The 24269-nt window shown below is 44.7% G+C and overlaps 2 protein-coding genes across 9 annotated transcripts in view; both read right to left on the bottom strand.

Annotated features, from left to right (window-relative positions):
• LOC109731522 (uncharacterized) overlaps nucleotides 1–5227 on the bottom strand; it is a 247867-nt gene extending 242640 nt beyond the window's left edge. For 2 of the 4 annotated variants that reach the window (XR_012187120.1, XR_005759262.3), the window contains exons 1-2: nucleotides 3716–5227; nucleotides 3005–3100 (exon numbers count right to left, since the gene is read on the bottom strand). Coding sequence is in view for 2 of the 4 variants with exons in the window: in XM_073500991.1 (XP_073357092.1) it covers nucleotides 3017–3100; nucleotides 4375–4902 (612 nt within the window). In the remaining 2 variants the exon portion in view is untranslated. The remainder of the gene's footprint in view (nucleotides 1–3004; nucleotides 3101–3715) is intronic. The other 2 variants (XM_073500991.1, XM_040391854.3) reach the window with 1 other exon arrangement.
• A 2556-nt stretch (nucleotides 5228–7783) lies between these two features.
• LOC109731440 (uncharacterized) lies at nucleotides 7784–23652 on the bottom strand. 5 transcript variants are annotated; one of them, XM_040391856.3, is made up of 9 exons: nucleotides 22391–23652; nucleotides 21256–21356; nucleotides 11257–11969; nucleotides 10789–11145; nucleotides 10379–10671; nucleotides 10171–10307; nucleotides 10051–10075; nucleotides 8737–9968; nucleotides 7784–8650 (listed from the first exon to the last, which is right to left on the bottom strand). In XM_040391856.3, the coding sequence occupies exons 4-8, from the start codon at nucleotides 11083–11085 to the stop codon at nucleotides 9923–9925; spliced, it is 798 nt and encodes a 265-aa protein (XP_040247790.1). In that variant the 5' UTR covers nucleotides 11086–11145; nucleotides 11257–11969; nucleotides 21256–21356; nucleotides 22391–23652; the 3' UTR covers nucleotides 7784–8650; nucleotides 8737–9922. The 5 variants fall into 5 exon arrangements, 4 of the variants coding, with proteins under 4 accessions (XP_040247790.1, XP_073357094.1, XP_073357093.1 ...); XM_073500993.1 differs by having other exon boundaries at nucleotides 10051–10307; nucleotides 11257–11520; nucleotides 11619–11969; nucleotides 22391–23643; XR_005759265.3 differs by having other exon boundaries at nucleotides 10051–10307; nucleotides 10393–10671; nucleotides 10763–11145; nucleotides 22391–23641.
• Between the last annotated feature and the right edge of the window lie 617 nt (nucleotides 23653–24269).

The following is a 24269-nucleotide window of genomic DNA, read 5'->3' as shown; positions in this document are numbered from 1 at the left end:
TTATGCTGGTCTCTGTGGACTACTAGGAACAAATTTACTATCGAGCACATGTTTCCGGCTAAACCGGCTGACTTCTTATTTAAATCGTGTGCTCTCCTGCAGCAGTGGAAATCATTGACTAAGGCCGACGACCAAGAGGCGCTATCTATGCTGATCGACAAAATCCGGACCACGGCGTCTCAGTTATGTAGACAAGAGCACGATGCTTGAGGGATTCTTTTGGGCCTGAGTCTTTAGCTTAGTTGGTTCCTTCTATTCCGGCTTGCGTGCCGTGTACTGGCGTGGGAGCCATGTACCATGACTTTATCCGAGTTGTCTTGCCCAGCGTTGGGGCTTGGGTGTGTTTGATACGTTTCGGTGATGCTGTTGCTACCTGCCTTATGGCTTTATTTATAAAGTCGGGCGTATGCCTTTCCTCTAAAAAAAGCATCTTTCCCATATCATCACCGTCCTTATCATCATCAGGTTTTTATGGACATAGTCTAAGCGGGGTCATTCCAACTGCCCTTAAGCGAGGCCAACGGCTATTCGAATAGATTTACACTCTGCAGAGGTAGCACACTTTACTCACAAGAACCGGAGAGCTTTCGTGTCAACCACGACTTCTCACCACACAACTGACTTGCACCTGAGACAAGCCTCCGATCAATACCTTTCCTCAGACGACACTATTAGAGAGACCACACACTGGTACTCGTTCCCCGTGCAACGTCCTCATCATAACATTTTTGTATAAGGAGCTACAAGTCCCAGACCCATCATCTCACCCACACACGAGGGTACCAACGATGTGTCCGCTGCCGATATAAATCAAGCATAGCCACCGATCGAATAGTGACCGCGTGCCAAGATTGGCTACAACCGCACTCGTCACTAGAAATGTGGGCCCTCTTGTAGTATCAAACAAGGTACTCAATAATGCCCCTTTCCCATATAAGAGGTAGTGTGGTTGCGCTAGGTGTTGGGCCGACAACACATCTTAGCATCTAATCCTTTCCGAAAACATTGGTTTACTTCCTCCCTCGGGAACCTTCGTTACCCGACCGGGTTTTCACAGAACTTTTGTAATGGTTTTTTTTTGCTTGTGTCCAACCTATAAGCTTGCTACCCATTTTGCATGGCTAAGCAACTACCATAGCATTTAGTTATGCCCATTTGTGTTTCCCGGGTTATCAAGGTCAAGGTAATAACGGCATCTAGGGTGTCACCTATGTCATGCAAATAGGATCAACTACTAGAAGCGCATAATCATAAGTTTTGATGCACGAAAATAAACTACATCATGAGCAAAACTTGGGTGAATCAACATGGTCAAAAGGTTGCTTGCCTGGCTCAGCAAAGTCTTCAAATGCTTCTGGTCTTTCTCCAAATACTCCATCTACTTCGTCAACTAACGTCGAGAGCAATCACAATAATAAACACAACAAGGCAGAAAATAAAAGTGCTCTAAAAATAGGAATTTCACTTTTCTAGTACCTCTCTGGCTATAAAATAACCAGAGTAACCCTACTAATTTTAGAGCTACTGATATCTTTGAACATTTCATATAGGTGGAATCAATGGAATAATGAACATCCAAGAAGTTCACAAAATGCCTTTTGTAAAAATGAGTGAAGGTACTCATTAAATAAGGCACGATTTTAGAAACATTTAGAAATTGGTTTCAATGGATTTGGAGTTCAAATGATTTTCCTAGGGATTTGCAAGGTTGACATAAAGGAAGAAATGGCCTATTTAATGGGTCAGACAGAAACTAGGCACATGAGAAATGTTCACTATGACTAGATAAATAGATATTGATTTATGAAACACCTAGGAATTTGAATCAGCTTATTCGGAGCTAGGATGGATATTCTGGAGATGTTCAAAGTAGACTTTATATATGAGGATATGGCCAAAATAATGGTTGTGCAGAAAATGCTACATGGAAAAGTGTACATGGTACACCATTGGATAGATCATGAAATTAGGGGCATGCAAGAATTTGAATCATCAAATTTGGATTTGAAATGAATATTCTAGGAACATTCGAATCTCTGGATAATTAGAAAAGGAAAGGCAACAACCTGCCTGGCTGGATCTGGCGGCGCAAAGGCGTGTACCAGGCGCAACTTAGCAGAGCAGCGAACTGGGCCTGGCCCAACTACTCGTGCGCGCGCTGGAGGGCGATGTCAAAGACTGGTTGCAGTCGGCGGGAGTCTTAGAATTTAGCATTTGTGCTCTGGGGCGCGAGTGCCAACGGGTTTTTTTTGTACGTCCTTCTATGGGGGCATGATGAGTGCACCCACTAGGTGTAGTCCCCGAAACTACCGTCGATTGCTGGCAATCGGCGGGAGTCTTTTTGAACCGACACTTTGATGTTTTTGGCACTTGGAGTGCCGCCCCCACACGGCTGCCAGAGTGTGGCGCTTTAATGCTATTGGATAAAACCTTGATGTATGTGGACTCCTCGGTCATACAACGGTCCATTACTCTAGAAAATATTAATATCTAAAAGAAACTTCTAGAGGGAAATTACATATATGAGTTAGAGTGACAAAGAAAGGCATGTTCATAAAATATTTAAGCAAACCGCCTACAAGGCTAATATTGTACAATAATTGCAAGCGAGCACTAGGTATTACAACAATTCCAAATGAGCAGCAATGTGAGATGGCAATTTATATAGGCCCAAGTTAATAAACGAAGTTCGAGCCAAATGCTAATGTATTGTTGGGTATCAATTACTCCCTCTGTCCGGAAATAACCGTCCTTCAAACGGATGTATCTAGACGTCAACGTCTAGATACATCCGTTTGAGCGACACTTATTTTCAGATGGAGGAAGTACTTGTGTAGAGGGGACAACATACAAATGACAAATCACACTCAGACTTCACAGATCCCTAGCCATAGAGATACCAAATGCAATGTTGCAACCACTAAAAAGTAAATAGAAATATAGACGAAGCAAGGTAAAGGAAAAATAAATCATTCTGCTACTACTTAAAGATAAGGCTACTTACTCAGTTAATACATCACAATAGCATATCCATCTGACGAATCATCTTATGTATTATGTAAAAGTTCAGCTCCATCATGTCCACCACCAATACGCTTGCCTACAAGGGGGTATTCTAGCCATTAGGTGCCTCATTTCCAGAAACATCTGCACTCCAGCTATGCACTGATACTACTATTCATATCAGATAAAGTAGATACAAGGGCGCATCGATGAGATATTTTGACAAACTCACATATGGAGTTAGGAGGAAAACAGCTCGGTTTGATACATCATGACGAGTATATAAACAAAACCCCATCTACCATCAAATGAAGACAAATATTCTCAAAACAGTATATACTCGGTACCGTCATAGAAATAAAGAATCCCGCACACTCAAACTATTAGCTGAACCGAAGGAAGAAGTTACCTAAAATTATGCTTAAGCTCGCTCCATGCCATATCTGTTAAAATAAAATACACCCATACTAATAAACCCACTAAAAGATGTTTTCCTAAATCATAACCATCACAGGAAATGCCACCACGCAAACATCCGAAAAGAGGACGCTAGAAGAAAATTGCTATATGTTGACAAGATCATCAAGTAGCAAGAAACAATTTAAATAGAGCCACTTAAAATTGCTAGCTTAACACGAAAGGATTTGAGCGGTATTCAACCAACCAATTATTGGTTTTGTTATACCAGCAATGTAAAGGCATATGCTACTACCTCCTGCAGCATAGACACTTTCGAATGGAAAATAGCGACCCATGAGGGTTTTGGAAACTTTCTTGAACGGCAGGGACTCAAGCTGGATCGTGAAGACGCCAATATGTGTCCATAGGAATACCACATTATTGTACTCAGCAGAACCCTAGTATTATTGGGGGCGGCCCTCTCTCAATATCTGAATTCGTGGAAAGTAGTTTATCTAGATTGATAGTTCTTTGCAGCATCCATGAAGCAACACCATCAGAATCGGTCTCCATCTTCCATAATTGGGCGCTGAATTTTGACAGAGAGAGAATACCAAGGCCACCACCCTCTGCCCGCATAACCTGGAATTGGGCTAGACTATTATTGGCAATATCCAATGGCACCGGTATCACAGCTAGAATCTGCCTCTCTAAATCAAACTCAAGGATGCCATCTAATGTGTTAATTTCTGCCGATCTGTCAATGAGCAACCAGTAAATGGAATGCCCAACTAGCACACTGATAGTTAAGAACATTGTAATCTTGGTGGGAAATTCGCCCTCGCCCATAGTAGAACTAGAAGCCTTGGGTGGAAGCGGTGTCGAGACAATATCACCCGATCCGCCAGTCTCCGATGAGTAAACACGGGCGATTGTCCGTGTATGTTGTTGGTCAGCTGTCTCTGTGCTTACCAAGACCACCTGGAAGTATTGGTTGTCTCCGGCGGCGCGAAACACCGCCCCGCTGGCCCAGGCCTTCTCCAAATCGAACCCCGGGGGAACAGCTAGGTGGTGCTGCTCGACGTTGAAGGTGTCCCACACCAGGAGCTTGTTCCACAATTCGCAGAAGGTGAGTAGGAGGCCATGGCGGGATCCCAAGGGCATCAAGTACCAGATGCGGTCGTCGTCGAGGGTCTCGAGGCACGAAGAGAGGTGGGAATCCGGGACACGATTGGGGGGATCCATTGCAGGTTCGAAGTCCGAGACGTGGTAGAAGAACCCGAGGAGAGGTGGGTTGTGGCGGTGGTGGAGGCGGAAGCGGCGGGAGAAGCCGGGGTCGGAGACGATTCCGAGCCAGCGCTTGGAGACGAGGGAGGCGCGAGGGAGGGAGGACGGATCTGGCGAGAGGCGGAGGAGGATCTCGGAGAGGAGGTTGTCGTCCTCCAGCGGCGGGGCGGCCGCCGGCGGGAGCGGGCGGCGGCTCATCTCCTCACAGCTCATGTGGGAAGTGTCTGGAAGCGGCAACCCACGATGTGAGGTGAGCAGAGTCACGGCTGCCACTGAGATTGAAGCCCAAAGCCCAAAGGTAAATCCTTCCTACTTCGGGAGAGAAAGCCCACTACGCTATACTCCCTCAAATACAAACAGTATACACAGTCTCTCTCTCTCTCTCTAAAAAAAAGACAGTATACGCAGAATTTTCTAACTGTTTCTCTGAAGCTAACAAATAGTGTCCTTTTTTATGGCTGCTGCTACGAATCAGCCGGCTGATTTCTCCAGGAACCGTCGGATACGTCTCTCTTGATTGTTGGATGAGTCAACAAGATGCCGCTCCCGATCTCTTCTTGCTTTGTTCTCCTTTGGGCCACTGGCCACATCAAACGCAATGCATGCGTCGTCGTTGGAAATATCACCGCCCCAGCTTGTAGGTGTCACTCCGCCACACAGCAAGACCTTGGGCGTTGCATCGCAGCTCTGCCGCCAACGAGATCCGTGGCCGCAGTACCTTGGGGGTTGCATCGCAGCTTCGCCGCCAGCGAGATCCGTGGGTTGCAGCACTTCGCGTGCTACATTGCAGCTCCGTCGCCGGCCTGCAGCAGCGCAACATCGCGAAGTGCTGCATAGCAGCGCCGGCGAGGCTGTGTTGCAGCACCAGCAGCCACCAATGGTCGTGTGGCAGTGCAACGCTCACGAGTGTTGCATAGCAGCCGTCGGGGGTGTCGCATCGGAGTACCGATGTCAAGGAGCGTTGTGTCGCAGCACACCAGCACCGGTTTGTGGTTTCTCGCGCACCAGTAGGTGGAGCATGTGCAGCCATGGCAGACACAACAGGCATGGGTGAGATGTGCAGGGACGAGAAAAGGGGATCGAGCTTGCGCTAGAGGATGAGGAGATAAGGCTAGCAGGTGGGTGGGCCCCACCAAGACGCGTGGCGTCCGTAGCACGTGGTTAACGCGAGTGGAAAATCATCCAGTTGAATATAATCGTTTTTCTTTTTTGATTCATTGGGATGCAAAACTTATTTATGTGAAAAATATTGATTATAATAAAGCATCGTTAGCGCTGTCTACCATGTTCGGCTATATATTCAACAGTTGTTTCTCACGGGTGGCACATGTTTTTTGCACCTGTCTAGTGCAAATCCAGGTTGACAAGTAACGAGAAGGAGTTATAGAGGTCGAGATTGGTGAAACTGATGGAGCAATGGACCGATTGCACTCGTGACTCGTTGGACTAAGTGACCCTATGAAACATGTACAACTCAGTGACTTGCAGCGGATTATGACAACAAAACTATGACGGGAAATTGGTGATGGAACAATATACTCTACCTTCTATTTTAGTAGTTTGCGGCTTCTAAAATTATGTTATCTTTCTATAGAATTTGGCATCTTAAAATTGCATGTGTTTTATTGGGGAGCACAAATTCTGTGACTGTTCACCATGAATATGACTACTTTACTAAACCATATAGAAGTATGAATTTCAAACATTTGTTGGCAGCCTTCGAGAATATATATACTGGAACCAAAGAAGTTAGTTAATTTCGCGGACATGCAAGTGACAATTAGTCTATGAAAAGTACTCAACCGGCGTGGCTTCAGCAATCACATTCCACAGAATGTGACGTCCTTAATCTAGGTTTTAGATTCTATAGATGAACAATGGTTGCTCACGACGACCAAGTTATGAGCCGAACCTCTCCTACAGTTCTCTTTCAACACCTTCAACTTCTTTGGTTGTATTTATGCCTCATAAAGCAGCAGTAGGCACTTGGTATTGGGTGTTGTCAAGGGTAAAAGCCTCAGAACAAGACCATGCATTGCTTCTCACATGCCTCACCGGATAGTCAGCAAGCTGCAGAGCGCTAAGCAGAAGCAAACCATAGAGAAATATCAGGAACGGTAACTGAATTTTATCCAAAATGGAGATAGAGATAATTATTCGTTTCTTGTGTGTGTTCACATACATGAGAACATGTCAATAAAACTGATACAAATTCCTACTTGATTTGAATTGGTATGAATGGTACCACTAATCATTGGGAGGGAGGAAACATCAACCATATCCATATGCATCATTACCTTGAGGATGTTGGGCACGACGACTGCGAGGATGATTCGACTGAGCCTGGAACTCATCCGCCGCCTCCCGGACTCCAGCTTGTTAGATGTACTTCGCCACCTCCACTCGTCGGCAGCTGCTTTCCCTCCTCGTTCGCGGTTGCACCATAGTTGAGAAACAACTTGACGAAGTCCTCCACCTTCAACTAGTGGCTGCTGCAATTATAGGATGTTCGACTACTGCTGGAACGTCCGCTGATAAACCAAACCATGGCTAGGGTTTGTCATCGGGGCACGGGTGCGGGTGCAAGATCGAGGTGGCAATGAGGGTTACAAGAGGGAAAGGCAGGCTGACCTAGACGCCAGCATCGCCGATTAGCGGTGGAGGAGGCCAGAACCAGAGTGGGGCGGCGAAGGTGATTTTGGGAGCAAGGGGCAGATGATTAGAGAGGAAGGCCAACTCATAATATGTATCAAACGTTAGCCAGTTCATGAATCCTTCAGTCGCCGCATCTCAATGAAAAAGAAAAGGCAAGCAAACGCATTTCGCTGCTGGTAGGCAGGCGCAATCATAGTTGCCATGTTTCCGGTACGGTGGGAACAAGGAACGGGAACGGGGGACGAGAGTCGGAGGCTGGAAAAAGTCGGGTACAACGGGGGTATACATCTCTAGAACGATTTTTCTAAATCCGATTTTTCTAAAGCGGAAACGCGAACCAATCAATTCTGGTACGATGAATCCAGTACGGTACCATGAAACGAGGAACGTGAATCTTTACTACCGGTACGACGGTGGATCAACCATATGAACAATGATAAGACATGATATATTTAATTAAAATTTCAGCACGAGTACTTAACAAAATACTTGACTTAACCAAAGTAGCAAACAAGAAAACAGATTGACCAAGGTAACAGACACAATCACTTCAATAGCAGCATCCAAGTGACTCATCTTCCAGGTTTCCAACCAATAAAGTTTCACCAACAGATTAACTCGCCATGTACTCCCTCTGGTCCTTTTTTCTCTGCCCATAAGTTTTTTCAGTTTTTCCCGGATTAGTCTGCGCGTTCCCTTTTTCTCGCGCTAGTTTCCAACCATGCCCCGCATCTGTCGCAGTAATTAGCATATGCATGCGCAGCCGCAGCAAAGCTGTAACCAATCAAACGCGCCATGCAGATGGGCCATGCCTTGCTCGTGGGGTGAGAAAAAAGAGACCGACGGAGCCGCCCAATCAGGTACACGCAGTTACTGATCCCTTGCATGCGGGAATTAGAGCATGGTTAATAGTATAGCCAGCCGCTGGCTATAAGCCAGTGTCATGTCATCTACAGCCCATTTTACAGTTAACATGTACAATAGTAGATTAAAAAAGTGTACTACTTTTCTATTATGTGACCCACATTTCATTCTCACAGAATGCCTAAGAGCACGTGCTAGAGCTGGCTCTTCACGAAGAGCCCGCTTACCTTCTCTCTCCTCTTCTCTTTCCTCCAACTAAGCAGAAATATACTAGTTTATTCCTTATAGCCCGCTGACTCAGTTCTATTATACTTGCTCTTAAACTACCGCGGCTCTCCCCATGCATGTAAGGGGCAAAATAGTCCAGAAAATATACATCGAGTCCCTCCTTGGTATCCGCATTTCTACTTATGCGCAAAGAAAAAAGGATAGGAGGGAGTACCTTCAATTAAAAGAGAACTATTAGTGACCATAGAATCAAGAATGTAAAGATTGGAGTCAATATATTGAAGAGTTCAGATTTAGTACCGAACACTTCCTAGTGTTTCAACTCCTCTGAATTTTGCGTGGTGGTTCAGCATCAGCTGCTTCATCCTCCAAGCTATCCCAACACAGCTGCTCAAGCTTCAAGCTTGAATCCTCCAGCAAATCATTCTCAGGCTCAACATCCCACTTATAATGTGGACCTGAATTGTAGCCCTCTGAAAACCTCCTCTTCAGACGCTCGTTTGCATGAATAAAGACAAGCTTATCGGCTGTCGTTGCATTCAACTTGTTTCTCTTTACATTATGTATGAATGAGTAGGTACTCCAATTTCTTTCGGCAGAGGAGCTGCTTATTGGCTGAGACAAGACTTTCTTTGCCACCTCACTTAAAGTTGGAGTTTGTGAGCCATAATTGAACCCCCATTCTGTGGCATTCATCGTGGCTGCATCAGCTTGAACGGCGTCTATTGCATACAAACCTTTCTTCATTAAAGGTGTTAAGCTCCTCACGTAAAAGAGCATACTCTTTTTTATCTTCTGCAATTCTATTTAGAGCCTCTATAATACCTTCCATAACCTCACTGTCATCATTTGGAGCTTTCCTTTAACCACCACCAGGAGCAGGACTTGCAAGATAGGCTTGATCATAATACTTAGGAGAAAGAGCAAACGCTAAGCAATGAAAATGCCAGTTCATCTTTCCCCACCGATGAAGAATAATGTCATTTACCTTCGACCAATCATCTTTGTGAGGGTTATCTTCCCTTGTCATGACTTCTTGCATCTCGCCAAGCATATTGTCCACTTTTTCCGTATATATCACCAGATTTTGGACCTTCTCCGTCACTGAACTTGATTACCATGTATAATGGTTTTGTGATGTCAAGGATGATTTTAATCTCATCCCAAAATGTCTCATCAATGATATTTTGGGCATTCGCATTTGCTGCTGCTCTTGTTTGTACATCACAAGCCTTCACCAGTTCCTTCCACTTGCTTGTGACAATGGTAGTTGTGAGCGCCTCTCGAACATCCATAAGCCTCTTAAGCAAAATATAATGAGAAGCAAATCTTGTTTTTGAGACCTTCAAAAGATCCAACTTGGAGTTGCGTCTAAAGAGGTCTTGAAAGTGCTGGTGGTTCCTAAAGAACTTCACAATTGCTTTCCCAGTCTGGTATGTATCAACCATCCAAGCAAACTTTTTTGCAAAAACTTTGAATACTAGATTCAGTGTGTGATCCACACATGGAGACCAAAATATATGCTTATGCACCTGTCAAATAGAAAAGAGAAACACAATTGGATATACGTGATCCTCAAACTAAAATCAATGTACCAAACTATGAAAAACATACTCTCTGAATTTCTTCACCCGCAACTCTGCAATTAGATGCATTATCAGTGATGACCTGAAGGATATTTGGAAGGGCCAATCTCATCAGTGGCTTGCAGTAAGAATTGTGCAATGGCTTCACCTGTCTTCTCTTCTCCAGAGAAGTCTTCTGCGTACAGAAACATTGAACCACAGCTATTCGATGCTATTACGTTGATTAATGGATGGTTCTTCATATTTGTCCATCCGTCAGAAACAACACAGACACCATGGGAATACCTATAGACACCATGAGACACCATCTGTCAGAAAAAATAGATGATTACAAATGCTAAATGTTTGAGGCTTACAATGTTTGTCTAACCGGAGCCAAATCATTCTCCACCTCTCTCTTACATGCATCTAGAAGAGTAGTCCTAGCCTTCTCATATGCAGGAGGTTTGTATCCCTTTGGTGCTCTCTGGATGGCTGCTACCATTTCATAGTATTGTGGACTTCTCAACACATTGAAGGGAATTCCATTAGCACAAAGGAACAACATTATTTGCATGTCCACTGCATCTCTTTCCACCCCAGCAAAAGCTTCTACTAATTGCTTTTTAGGCACCGAGCCTGAAGCTTGTACTTTCTCAGGTTGGTGATACTGTAAATCAAAACAGGGAAAGAGTCATATAGGTGCCAATTGTTGTGGTGTTGTCTGAATAATTTTTCTCATAAAAAGCATGTGCATATACCTTATCATATATTTTCTTATACTTACGCGATCACTTGCGACAGAGCAACGAGCAATTTGTTTCGTCTTGCCAGGACCAACACCAAAGAAGTGCTGATGAATTCTTGTATAACTACTTGTGTACTTCTTATCACAATGTTTGTATCGCCAGGGTCTTGATCCACCAGAGTTCTTCCCTTTAGGTGCATCAAGAAAAAATACCTCATCTAGAAGGGATTTAGGAGGTTTTGCAGTACCATGCTCGGCAGATTCATCTTGTTGATCAGAGGCGTCCTCTATTACGCTCATCATCGGAATTGATGAGATCAACATCATTGGCGTCATCCTCCTCGATGTCACTCCGATCTGCTAACTTACGTTTCGACCCAAACGCCATCGCAATCTCTGAATAATGAACAGGTTCATATATTACATTCTTACTCACAAAATTGTAATTCAAAGGCAAGATCTGATTTCTGATCATCTGATGAACTGAATGGCGTAGGTTAGGTGTACCTGAATCTGAAAACTGAATGCCTGAATGTCACTGGACTCTTGGATCCTCGAGCAATCAAGTCTTCTGAAGCATGGCTGGTTTTGAATCTGAATTTCTACTGCTGCATGTGCCTCTGGTCGCTGGATGCCGGGAGCAACTGGCTGGGAGGGACCGAGGGAGTACTTATACAGGGAACTGGCTGGGCTGGGAGCAACTGGCTGCATCGTCGATCCATGAAGACTAAAATAAATCATCTCCTTCCCAATGGAAAATTTATCAGCAGCCTTGGAGTAATTGGAGAGCAAAACGAGGAGTTATTTAGGGGAGGGGAAAAGAACGGGACAGAGAGTAAAATGAGGAGTTCGTGATTGATATGGCTGACCTTTTGCTTACTCGATCGATTCAAGAACCACGACTGTCGAGTCGCCGAACCTGAATCGATGATCCGGCTGCGGAAACGTCGAATCCGCATCGAATCTTACCGAATCGACCCTCATTCCCGAATCTGATTCTGGGTCGATGAATCTGGATCGAGGGACGGCCCACCGTTCCCCGTTTCCGGCTACTTTGGGCGCAATTCTATGTTCAACATTCATTAGACGGGATCAGCTGAAGATTCAACTAATCACCGGTGCATGCCACAGTGTTAATTTCCGTGTGGAGCATATGAAATGGAATAACTCGCACCCAACAAGCCATTGCATCTTAGCCACCAGAATGTAACTCTAGATACCTGTGGAGAAATAAATGTCATGAGTCAAACACTTTTGTATTATTAATTCAGGAAAAAAACGAGCTATATCTCAGATATATTTACGACTCAAATAGTCAACATCAGCTTCATCACTGTGGAAGGTGGACCAAAACAATAGAGCAGTTCACTTGCAGTGGCACATCTTCAACCTCTACTCTTGTGCCAAAAACCTTCAACTTCTATTGTTGACCTGTTCTCAAAGTCTTTGCAGTTTGGCTACATATGATCTCAGCAGAAGCTAAAAGACCAGTTGTTTAAATACCTCCATTAGAGGTAAATGCTGAACTGCCTAGCTTGTCAAATCATTCAAAATATGATTTGTTGTCATGGACATATGAGGGGATAGAATAGAACAGAAGCATCTAGTTTGCACCTAATAGGCATACTTTTTTAGAAACATACAAGCTAGATGGTCAGTGGCGAATCAAAATTAACAAAATTCAAGCAGTTCCATATCCACTTGGAGGTGATAGGGATTGGCAAATTCCTGAAGGTCCGAGTGTATCTTTTGGCTAAGTATGGAGGATGGACATTCCTGAAAATCATTACAAAGATTATAAAAATATTCTTTAATGATCGGTCAGCATCTCTTGACAAAGATACTGCTAAAGCCATTGAGACCAGGGAAATGGTCCAGGGGAATTTGCTTGACCACATTATCAATCTCCTATCTAGAAAGTGGGGTTAAGAGGTGCCAAGATCCTCAGCCTGTTGGACAAACTTAGAAAGATCAAATAACATGTGGGGGTTAGCCAAGATAGCCACTCTGTTATTGAACGTTCTCCACATGATAGCAGCTTCGACTTCATGATCATTGGTTGAGGAGCCATGTCGGTCGGGAAGAGATAGAATGGGATTTTTTCTGGCCAACGCATGAAAGAGTTTCGAGTTTTCATCTCTAAAGCGGACTCATCTTAGTGAGTATATTTTCCTAGTCTGCTTGTACTGTATGAGTCAATTAATGTGGTTTTTAATGATTCCTCTAAAATTCCTTTCTACAACAGACATAAGCCTTTGTTCTTCAAGTCGATCAGTAAGGTCGAGACTAAGTTCCAATTTGCAACTAGCAACTAGAGGTTTCTGCTCCGCATGGCTCTTCTAATGCTTTTGAAATTAGAAGAGAAGTACCGCTGATGTCTTTGTTTTTGTGAGGAAAACTCCAAGCTTGTCGAAACACCTCTATGAAGCCTGGATGGCCAATCCAATAGTTCACAAATCAGAAGGTATTTGCTTTAGGAAGAACACAAGGGATGTATCCTAGGTGAATCTTGAAAGAGGTTTTGATAATGGTATTAGGGAAGACCGTGGTCCACGCAGCCATGATAGGAAAACCTATGTATTCGGGTTTTCTGTTGTTTTGTGAAAAATGAAAACATGAAACCTTTACGTAGTAGTACTCGCTCCTTTTGATAATACAGTGCGGATAGGACTTTTGAAAAGACAAGTTCCACAAACTTTCGCCAAGTTTATAGACAAAAATATTTACATCTACGATACCAAATAAATATCGTTAGATATGAGATATATTTTAATTACTGTGGAATTAAGCTGATGAGCCATACAATGAAGCTATGGGAGAGTCATCGAGCACCGCTTAAGAAGAATGACAAGCATGACCAAAAATCAATTTGGTTTCATGCCTAGGAGGTTTCCTGGTACGACAACTTATGGAGAGATACAGGGAGCAAAAGAAGGACCTGCATATGGTGTTCATTGACTTGGAGAAGGCCTATGATAAGATACTGCGGAATGTCATGTGGTGGGTCTTGGAGAAACACAAATTCCCAGCAAAGTACATTACCCTTATCAAGGACATGTACAATAATGTTGTGACAAGTGTTCGAACAAGTGATGGCGACACTGATGACTTCCCGATTAAGTGAGGACTGCATCAAGGGTCAGCTTTGAGCCCTTATCTTTTTGCTTTGGTGATAGACGAGGTCACAAGGGATATACAAGGAGATATCCCATGGTGTATGCTCTTTGCGGGTGATGTGGTGCTAATTGACGATAGTCGGACAGGGGTCAATAGGAAGTTAGAGTTATGGAGACAAACCTTGGAATGAAAAGGTTTTAGGCTTAGTAAACTGAAACAGAGTACATGAGGTGCGGTTTCAGTACTACTAGGCACGAGGAGGTTAGTCTTGATGGGTAGGTAGTGCCTCAGAAGGACACCTTTCGATATTTGGGGTCAAGCCTGCAGAAGGATAGGGGTATTGATGAAGATGTGAACCATCGAATCAAAGCCGGATGGATGAAGTGCCACCAAGCAGCTGGCATTCTCTGTGACAAGAGAGTGGCACAAAAGCTAAAATGCAAGGTCTATAGGACGGCGGTTTGACCCGCAATGTTGTATAGCGCCGAGTGTTGGCCGACTAAAAGGCAACATGTTCAACAGTTGGGGGTGGCGGAGATGCGCATGTTGAGATGGATGTGTGACCACACGAGGAAGGATCAAGTCTGGAATGATGATATACGAGATAGAGTTGGGGTAGCACCAATTGAAGAGAAGCTTGTCCAACATCGTCTGAGATGGTTTGGGCATATTCAACACAGGCCTCCAAAAGCTACAATGCATAGCGGACAGCTAAAGCGTGCGGATAATGTCAAGAGAGGTCGGGGTAGACCGAATTTGACACGGGAGGGGCCCGTAAAGAGAGATCTGAAGGATTGGAGTATCACCAAAAAACTATCCATGGACAGGGGTGCGTGGAAGCTTGCTATCCATGTGCCAGAACCATGAGTTGGTCGCAAGATCTTATGGGTTTCACCTCTAGCCTACCCCAACTTGTTTGGGACTAAAGGCTTTCTCGTTGTTGTTTGTTATTTATTTGGTATGATTGTTGTTGATACTTTTCTTAATGAAGTCGGTCAAACTCTATGAGATTTGACTTTGGAAAAAAGTCTATACACACTATATTGTGGAACGGAGGGACCAGTTCTCAATTTGCCTTCAAATCTTCTATGTAATTCAGTTACAAACAGAGGGTGACAAACTACAATGTGAATATTACTATTTCAAAAATTATACTTGTAAGTGTTATGAATATGCAACTTGTATTCCCATGAAGCCATAGGCCAGTATATATACATGTACAGGTGTAGGAAATATGCAAGAAACTCCTTATACAATGGGGTAAATACAAAGACTACATGACTATAGATATAGTACTCTTAACACCCCCCTCAAACTCATGGTGAATGAACAACACCGAGTTTGGAGAGATAGAAGTCATGTTGCGCTCTAGTCTGGTCCTTCATAAAGAAATCCGCCAACTGTAACTCGGAAGGCACATACTGAAGAGCAATAACCTGATCCTGCACACCAGCGCGCACATAAAAAGCATCAACACCAATGTGCTTGGTGAGCTTATGCTTCACCAAAGTCCTGAAGTAACCACTATAACCAAGTCACCGCTGCCGTCAAAAGAGCCATAGCTCGCAACTTAGCCTCTGCACTCGAACAAGAAACTGCAATATGTTTCTTTGTCTTTCAGACAATAAGAGAGCCACCAAGAAAAACACAGCAAGCAGAAAGTGAACGGCGATATGAGGGATCACTAGCCCACGTAGCATCTGAATAGGCCTGAAGCTGTAAGGAACTGGAGCAAGGAAAAAACAAACGGTGAGAGATCGTGCCCGAAGATATCAAAGAACACAAAGGAGATGACTATAGTGAACCAAACTGGGAGCAGAAAAAAACTGACTTAGAATATGGACCAGATAAGAGATATCCGGACGAGCGACAGCTAGATAGACAAGACTCCCAACAAGATGATGATAACGCGTCGGATCAGACAAGGTGTCACCATCAGTATCACGAAGGTGAACATTGAGCTCCATGGGAGTCTCAACAATGCGCTCATCAATAAGAGCAGCACGAGCAAGAAGATCCTGGATATACTTTTTCTGGGAAATAAAAAAGGCATTAGAGGTAGAAGAGACTTTGATCCCAAAAAAGTAGCGAAGAGGGCCAAGATCGGACATAAGAAACTGCTCACTAAGACGGGCCTTCACAAAGGCAATATACTCGGGGCCAGTGATGATCATGTCATCGACATAGAGAAGAAGAGTCCGAGCATGAGTTGGAAGGTGGACAAACAACGCTGGATCATGAGCACTCACTGAAAAACCAGCGACAATCACCACAGAGGCAAAATGCTCAAACCAAGCGCGAGGGGCTTGCTTAAGGCCATAGAGGGAGCGACAAAGACGGCATACCATGCCATCAGGAACAGAACACCCAGGTGGGGGCTGCATGTACACCTCATGCAGCTTGCCATTGAGAAAGGCATTCTTAACATCAAGCTGAGATATAGACCAGTGGCAAACAGAGGCCACAACAAGAAGTGTACGAATAGTTGTCATATGGGCCACAAGAGCAAAAGTCTCATCGTGCTCGTGTCTGGCTCACATGAGTTTCTCTCTCGTGCGTGGCATCTCTCAAACTCGAGACATGGACGAGCACCTCTCCCTTAGGTTAGATAGCCACTATGGGCCTGAGCCATTTGGGTCGGCCATGAGCCCCTCATTCAACACTCCCCCTCAAGAGATCTATCATCCCATCTTGTCACATGCTAGATTGCATTCTTTAGTTCCCAATCCTTTAGTCAAACTGTCTGCAATTTGTTGCCCAGAACTCATATGCTCAATCTTGATGATCCCAGCGTCAAGCTTTTCTTTGATGAAGAATTTGCTTGTTTCACATGCTTGGTTCTATCATGCTGCACTAGATTATGTGCTATGTTGATTGCTGATTTGTTATCACACCACACATTCATACAACTAGTCTTCAATATCTTCAATTATTCTAATAAATTTCTAGTCCACAACATCTCACCCAGTCCCTTGGACATGGCTCTGTATTCAGCCTATGCAGTTGATTTTTAAACAACAGGTTGTTTCTTGCTTCTCCAAGATACTAGATCTCCTCCTACAAAGACACAATAGCTTGACGTTGATCTCCTGTAATCCAGGCAGCTAGCCCAATCAGCGTCACAATAACCATCTACAACAAGGTGTACATAACTCTTGAACGACAATCCTTTTCCAGGAGTACCTTTCAAGTATCTCAAGAATCAAGATTCTATGTACCGCCTCAAGATGTCCACTTCTAGGCTCATGCATGTATTTGCTCACAACACTTACTGCAAATGCTATGTCTGGTCGTGTATGACACAAGTACAACAACCTACCAACTAATCTTTGATATCTCTCCTTATTCACTGGCTCTCCTGACTGAGCTATCACTTTGTGGTTTGATCAATTGGAGTTGATGCTGCCCGACATCCTAGCATCCCTAGATCGCTTAGGATATCTAAAGTATACTTCCTCTGAGATAGCGCAATCCCCTTGGCAGACCTGGCCACTTCTATGCCCAGGAAGTATTTTAGTCGGCCCAGATCTTTGACTTCAAAGGCCTTACCCAAACACTCTTTTAATCTTGCTATTTCTTCTTCATCCCCTGTGATAATAATATCATCCATATATACGGCAAGCATAGTGATTTTCCCTTCTTTATGTCTGTAGAACAGTGTATAATCACCATTACACTTCACATACCCCCATACTACATATAACACATCTGAACTTGCCGAACCATGCTCTCGAAGACTGTTTCAGACATAAAGAGATTTCTTTAACTTGCGTACCTTGCCAATAGCCTCAGACATAGAGAACCCCAATGGGATCTCCATGTAGACCTCCTCCTTCAGGTCCCCATGCAAGAAAGCATTCTTCACATCAAGTTGATGTAAGGACCACCCCAAATTCGCCGTACAGGAGATCAGGATCCTCATAGTGTTCCATCTTTGCTATTGAAGCAAAGGTCTCATCATAGTCAATGTCGTAGGTCTGGCTGTACTCCCTTGCCACAAGCCTTGCTTTGTACCTTCCAATCTTCCCTTCTGCATTCTGCTTCACAGTGTATACCCACTTGCAGCTAACTGCCTTCTTTCCTCTTGGAAGAGGTGTTAGAACCCATGTCCTGTTCTTACTTAATGCCTCGAGCTCCTCTATAATAGTTGATCGCCACTTTTCTCAAAGCAATTGGCAAGTCCTCTCTGTCAGATGAGCTTGCATTGCTGCCTTGCTGCTCCCCCTGCACATGTGTTGGTTGCTCCCCCTGAACCTGAAGTTGTCGTCTTGAATATACTTGAGGATTACGCTCCTCATTCACCTTCTGCCATCTATGAGAAGCATCACCTTGCTTCCGTGAATACACCTTTAGCTGCTCCTCTTGCTCTGTTGTCCACCTCTGCACATAACCGATCTGGGTGGGAGCACCGCCAATCTGACTCGGCACTCCATCAATTACAATTGATCCTTCACTCTTTGGTGTTATCATTTTCTAGGGCTACTGCTCTCTTCGCTGTACTAGAATATCACCCTCAATTGGTTGTTGCAGCACTGAATCGGCACCACCACCACTCTCCCCCTCTTAACCTATCACAATAGACTGGATATGGTCAAGACTTCAAATAATCCACTAAGATCGGATTTTTCACCATAAAAATGGCTCAGATTCCCTGAAGGTGACATCCATGCTCACAAAGGTCCTCCATTCAGAAGGACTCCAACACTTGTAGCCGCGCTGCCTAGAAGAGTGCCCAGTGAAGATACACTTGACGGCCCATCGATCCAATTTGCCCACAAATGTCATGTGATCCCTCACAAAGCAGACACAACCGAACAGCTTGGGAGGAACCACAAAATCATTCTTTCCCAGAAGTAACACGGAAGGAGACTTCATACCCAGTACTCTCAATGATGTGCGATTGATCAGGTGTGTCGCGGCTATCACAACTTCACTCCATAAGAAATTCGGGACATTCATAGTAAACATCAGTGATCAAGCAACCTCCAGAATATGGCGATTCTTCCTTTCTGCCATCCCATTCTGAGGAGTGTCCGGACATGAGGTTTGATGCAAAATCCAATGCTCTGATAAGAAAGTCCCAAACACTTTGTTCACATACTTAGTGCCATTATCACTTCTTATCACTTGTACCCAAACATTGAAGTGATTTTTCACATAGGCATAGAAAGTCTTGAAGCATTGAAAAGTTTCATCCTTATGACGTATCAAATAGATCCATGTCACCCATGAGTGGCAGTCAATATAGGTCACAAAATACTTTGCACCACTAACCTACACCACCGGACTTGTCCACACATCCAAGTGAACAAGCATGAATGGGGATATACTTCTAAGTCCCTTACTCACATAAGACGTCCTCGTGTGTTTTGCAAACTCACACGCATCACATTTCAACTTGTTCTTATCGCCTCCATGCATTACATCAGGAAACAACTTGAACAATTTATCAAAGGATACATGCCCCATTCTGTAGTGATGTTTCATCGCCACAGACTCTATTTCTTCCACAGTTACCGCAAACACTGGGCTGCCCGTCTGACGAAGCCCCTCACGGTCCATGTACCATAGCCCCCTGCGCCTTACTCCAGCCCCAATCCTCCTTCCAGTTGGCCTGTCAACAATCAAGAACATTTCTCTATCGACTCCTACAGTCCACCTGTCAATTAGAGCACTAAAAGACAACAGATTGACCGAGAAAGATGGCACTTGTAGGACTGAAGATAGCTTAATATCAAGTGTACATTGAACTATCCAAATGCCCTTAATAGGCTAAGATGTCCCGTCAATAGTACATATCGTGTTACTTTGAGAGGGAGTGAGATGATCATATGACTCACTCCCTGAAGTCACCTGCAACATGTTTAGAAGCACCAGAGTCTAGAACCCAGTCCGGATCAGTCCTATGAGCAGCAATTGTGGGCTTTTCAGTGCCATCTCCATTGATACAGAAAAAGAGGGCCGAACTTGTCCTCTCCTCCTCGATGGCCGCTGTCGTGTACATCATGTGAGCCACCCTTGCCCTCGCTGCATATAAGGACGCTTCGATGGAGGCCAAATGTGCACGCAGCACAACTTCCTCCTTGATGGCGGCGAGCAGGGCATCCTCCAAGTCTCTGCTTGACACATTTCCTCCTCCTCTCAGCTCTTCATCTCCAACGTTCCTTCCTCCTTCCTCTGCACCACACAAACATCCATCATCTAACTGCACCAAATCCATGACCCTCTCCTTCCCTGCACCACCTGCAGTACTACAGCGCACACAGTAGCTCCCGCGCAGCGCAGATGCCCACACCTCGGTCCCCAGCAGCCGGAGCTGACCCGTCGCGCGGATCCACACCTCCTTTGTAGTCGCACCTCCCGCGCAGCAACAGCACCAGCAACCACCTGAGCAGCTGCTCTCCCTCCGCAACCGTCCGAGGATGAGGAAGAGCTCGAGCAGGGGCTCTGCCTCGGGTCCAAGAAACAGCCGCTCGCGCAGCGTCCACCGGGCCACTACCCGCGTGGCGCGCGCTCACACAGCACGTCGCAGCCACCGCTGATTTGAGCCCCTCCGCCGCCTCCTCGCCAGACCCCGCACCGGCCGGCGACTAGACCAACCTAGCCTCTGATACCAATTTGGACTTGGGAGAGAGGAGTACCTGCAAACAACGTCCTGCTCGTGTCTGGTTGCTCGCGTAAGTTTCTCTCTCGTGTGTGGCAGCTCTGGGACTCAAGACAAGGACGTTCTCCTCTCCCTTAGTTTAGATAGCCACTATGGGCATGGGCCATTTGGGCCAGCAATACATGGGCCATGAGCCCCTCATCCAACAGAAATGGATGTATTAGATGTATTTTAAGTTTTAGATACATCCATTTCTCCGACAAGTAATTAGGGATTGAGGGAGTAGTATGTAGTAGTTGACTACAGTAATCCTTTAAATGGTATTGGACAAAAACCTTGCTGAACCAAGATTCTGCAATCGACGCTCCATAACTCCAGAAAATAACAACCTCCAAAAAACTTCTAGAGGTTAATAGCCAATTACATATGTGAGTTATAGTGACACACAAAGATATGCTGAGAAAATATTTAAGCAAGCGGACTAAAAGGCTAAGATTGCACATAACTTTAAGCGGGCACTACGTATTATAATGATCCCAAGTGAACAGCGGTGTGAAATGGCAATTGTATAAGCCTGCATTAATTAAGGGAATCTGAAGCCAAATGATCAAGTACTATTGGTTAACGATTACTTGCATAGAGGGGACAACATACAAATAGCAATCGGACTAGCCACAAAGATATTGAATGCAATGCAGCAACAAGTAAAAGTAAAATAGAGAACTATCCATAAAGCAAAGAAAAAGAAACTATTTCATTCTGCTACTACTTAAAGACAGGCTTACCTGCCCAATCCAGTACATCATGATAGCATATTAATCTGACCAATCATCTTATGCATTGTGCAAAAGTTTAGCCCCATCATGACCACCAGCAATGCCCATGCCTACAAGCATATGTCCAGGAACCGATGACATTCCAATGAGAAACAAATAGACACGAGGGCATCAATGAGATATTTAGATAAAATGGTTGATGAAATTTGAGAAAAACAAAACAGGTTTATACAACAATAGGAGTAAATAAACAAAGCCCCATCTACTACCAAATAAACATAATACTCAAAAAACAGTATGTATTCAAGTGTCATAAAAATGGAGAACATAGCCAGCAGCATCCGTTGCAGCCCAGAACTGAGTCCCAAATCAGAGTTACCTGTGCTCTTGCTGCTAACAGTGATTTCAAACCCTTATGTATCTCATCTCGGGAAACAACTGCACTGCAGCTAAGAACTAATATTACCATTGTTATACTTTTTATTAATTATGCCCATAGGCAGGCAACAAATTCAGTTATACGAAAAATGGACACTCTTGATAAAAAATATTGGTATTGTCTCTTTTCATTGTTTTATTCTATAAATATCCACAGAATAAATAAACAGATAAAAAATATGCTACCTTGGCTCAAACCATATAATTCCACAATAATACTAGTATGAGAATATAGCAAACAACATCACTTTAATTTATTTGTTTTTGGTAAGAGGCACAACCTTCGGCTTCAATTAAGGAAGCTCAAAATCACGGACCAGTAGAATTAGGTTGCTAAAGAAGCATAACATGACAACAGCCATATAGGAAGCCAGCTAAGCTACCATTAACATATATTTTCTCAAGTCATAACCATCGCATACAATGCCACCACACAAGCATCAGAACAGATCACAGAGCAATATCGCTATATGTTGGGAGTGTTCATCAAGCAGCAAAAGCAAATAGTTGATAGTACAACATTGTTGAGACTGTTTAACCAAAAAAAGGAGGTGCTATGCTTCTTTAGCAACTTTATTCTACTGTTCCATGATTTCGTGTTCTCGGTTACTAAGACTGGCAAAGCATAACATCTCATAACCGCGTTCCATCAACTAGTTACTGAAAAATAACCTGGTTTTGTTATATCCAATGTAAATGCTATTACCTGCAGTATAGATACTTTCGAATGGATAATAGAGAGGAGAGACACCGAGAACTGTCGACAAGAACACCACATTATTTGACTGCAATGGATCAAGCTGGATCATGAAGACACCGTGAACTGTCGACAAGAACACCACATTATTTTCCTCAGCGTATCCTAGAATCCTTAGGGGCACCTGCTCACTATGTAAATTTAGGGAAAGTAGCTTGCCCAGTTCAATAGTTCTTCCCAGCACCCATGGAGCAGCACCATCACAATCGGTCTTCCTCTTCCATAATTGGGCACTGAAGTCTGACAGAAAGAGGAAGCCAAGCCCACCATCATCAGCCCGCATAACTGAGTACTCGTAATCTCTCCAAGAATCCATATCCACCGGGATCCCTATCACAGCTAGGCTCTGCCTCTTCAGATCAAACTCGATAATTCGAACAAAATTCCCAGTAAGCGCCCAGTAAAGGAAATCCCCAACCAGCACACCGGGCTTGGCCATGAAAACGATGGTGGGATCTACATGCAGATAAGGCACGGATGGAAATGCTGTTGAGACGAGATTACCCCAGCTGCCGGTCTCGGACGAGTAAACGCAGGCTATCACTCGCGCATAATTTTGTTGGGAGCCTCTCTCCAAGCCTACCAAACACACCTGGAAGTGCTGGCCGTCTGCGGCAGCACGAAGCACTGCCCCCTGGAGGTGGATCAGGGTCTCCACCATGTGAAACCCCGGGGGGAAGGCGATGCTTTGCTGGAGGCCGTTGGCGAGATCCCACACCAGGATCTGCAACTTCCTCCAGTCGAAGGTTAGCACGAGGCCATGGCGGCATCCGAGGAGCAGGAAGCTGTCGCGGGGGAGTTTCTGAAGGGAGAAGCGGGCGCGCGGGACATGGTTGGGGGCTCCAGGGTAGGCTCGAAGTAGAGCTCGTCGGAAGTTTTGACGAAGCAGCCGAGGAGGGGAGGGTGGCGGCGGTGGTGGATCCGGAAGCGGCTGAGGAAGCCGGGGTCGGAGACGAGGCCGCGCCAGCGCTTGCAGACCGCGGAGGCGCGTGGGAGGGAGGACGGCTGCGGAGGGAGACGGAGGAGGATCTCGGAGAGGAGGTCGTCGTCGTCCAGCGGCGGCGCCGACGCCGGCGAGCTGGGGCGGCGGCGAAGGCTGGGCCTGGGCGTCATATCGCCCTCCTCACAGCTCGTGCGGGGATCTGTTGGAGTGGAGCGGAGAGGGCCAGAGGGGAAATGTCACGCTGCGTATGGAAAGCCCAGAACTTTAACTTTTCTTTAGGGAAAAAAAGGCCAACAACGCAGGCTATCACTCGTGCATAATTTCGTTGGGAGCCTCTCTCCAAGCCCACCAAACGTGATAATAACTACTCCCTCCGTCCCATAATGTAATACGTTTTTTGACACTAAAAAACGTCTTACATTATGGGACGGAGGGAGTAGATCAGAGAAAGCCACAACAAAGCCCACAAAAAACCAAGCTGATACATAGAGTTACAAGAGACAATCTCATATTACATTTTCGCCGAACCACACAAAACACAACATACTACAATGCCGAGTAATGCTAGAGATACATAGAGTTACACGGGATTTACAAACTAGTGAGTTTTGATTGGAGATTAAGGGGGAGGAGGGGCCCAACCCTGTGAAAATCAGACGGGGGAGATTAATTAGAAATAAAGAATCCTAGTTAGCGTGTAATTGTGTGGTACTCTGTACGTTTAGCATTATTGCTACGATGCCCTATTGTTTTCATTCCCATGACCAAGAATATTGGAGAAGCGCACATGTGTCTACTAGCATCGAGCTAAGCACCTCTCAACGTTATTTTATACTCATTATAAAAAAATGTAGAATATCAAATCTGCACAAATTAGACGAACCT

The sequence above is a fragment of the Aegilops tauschii genome, chromosome 6, assembly GCF_002575655.3.
Source record: "Aegilops tauschii subsp. strangulata cultivar AL8/78 chromosome 6, Aet v6.0, whole genome shotgun sequence".
NCBI lineage: Eukaryota > Viridiplantae > Streptophyta > Magnoliopsida > Poales > Poaceae > Aegilops > Aegilops tauschii.
This window is presented reverse-complemented; position numbering and strand designations above follow the sequence as displayed.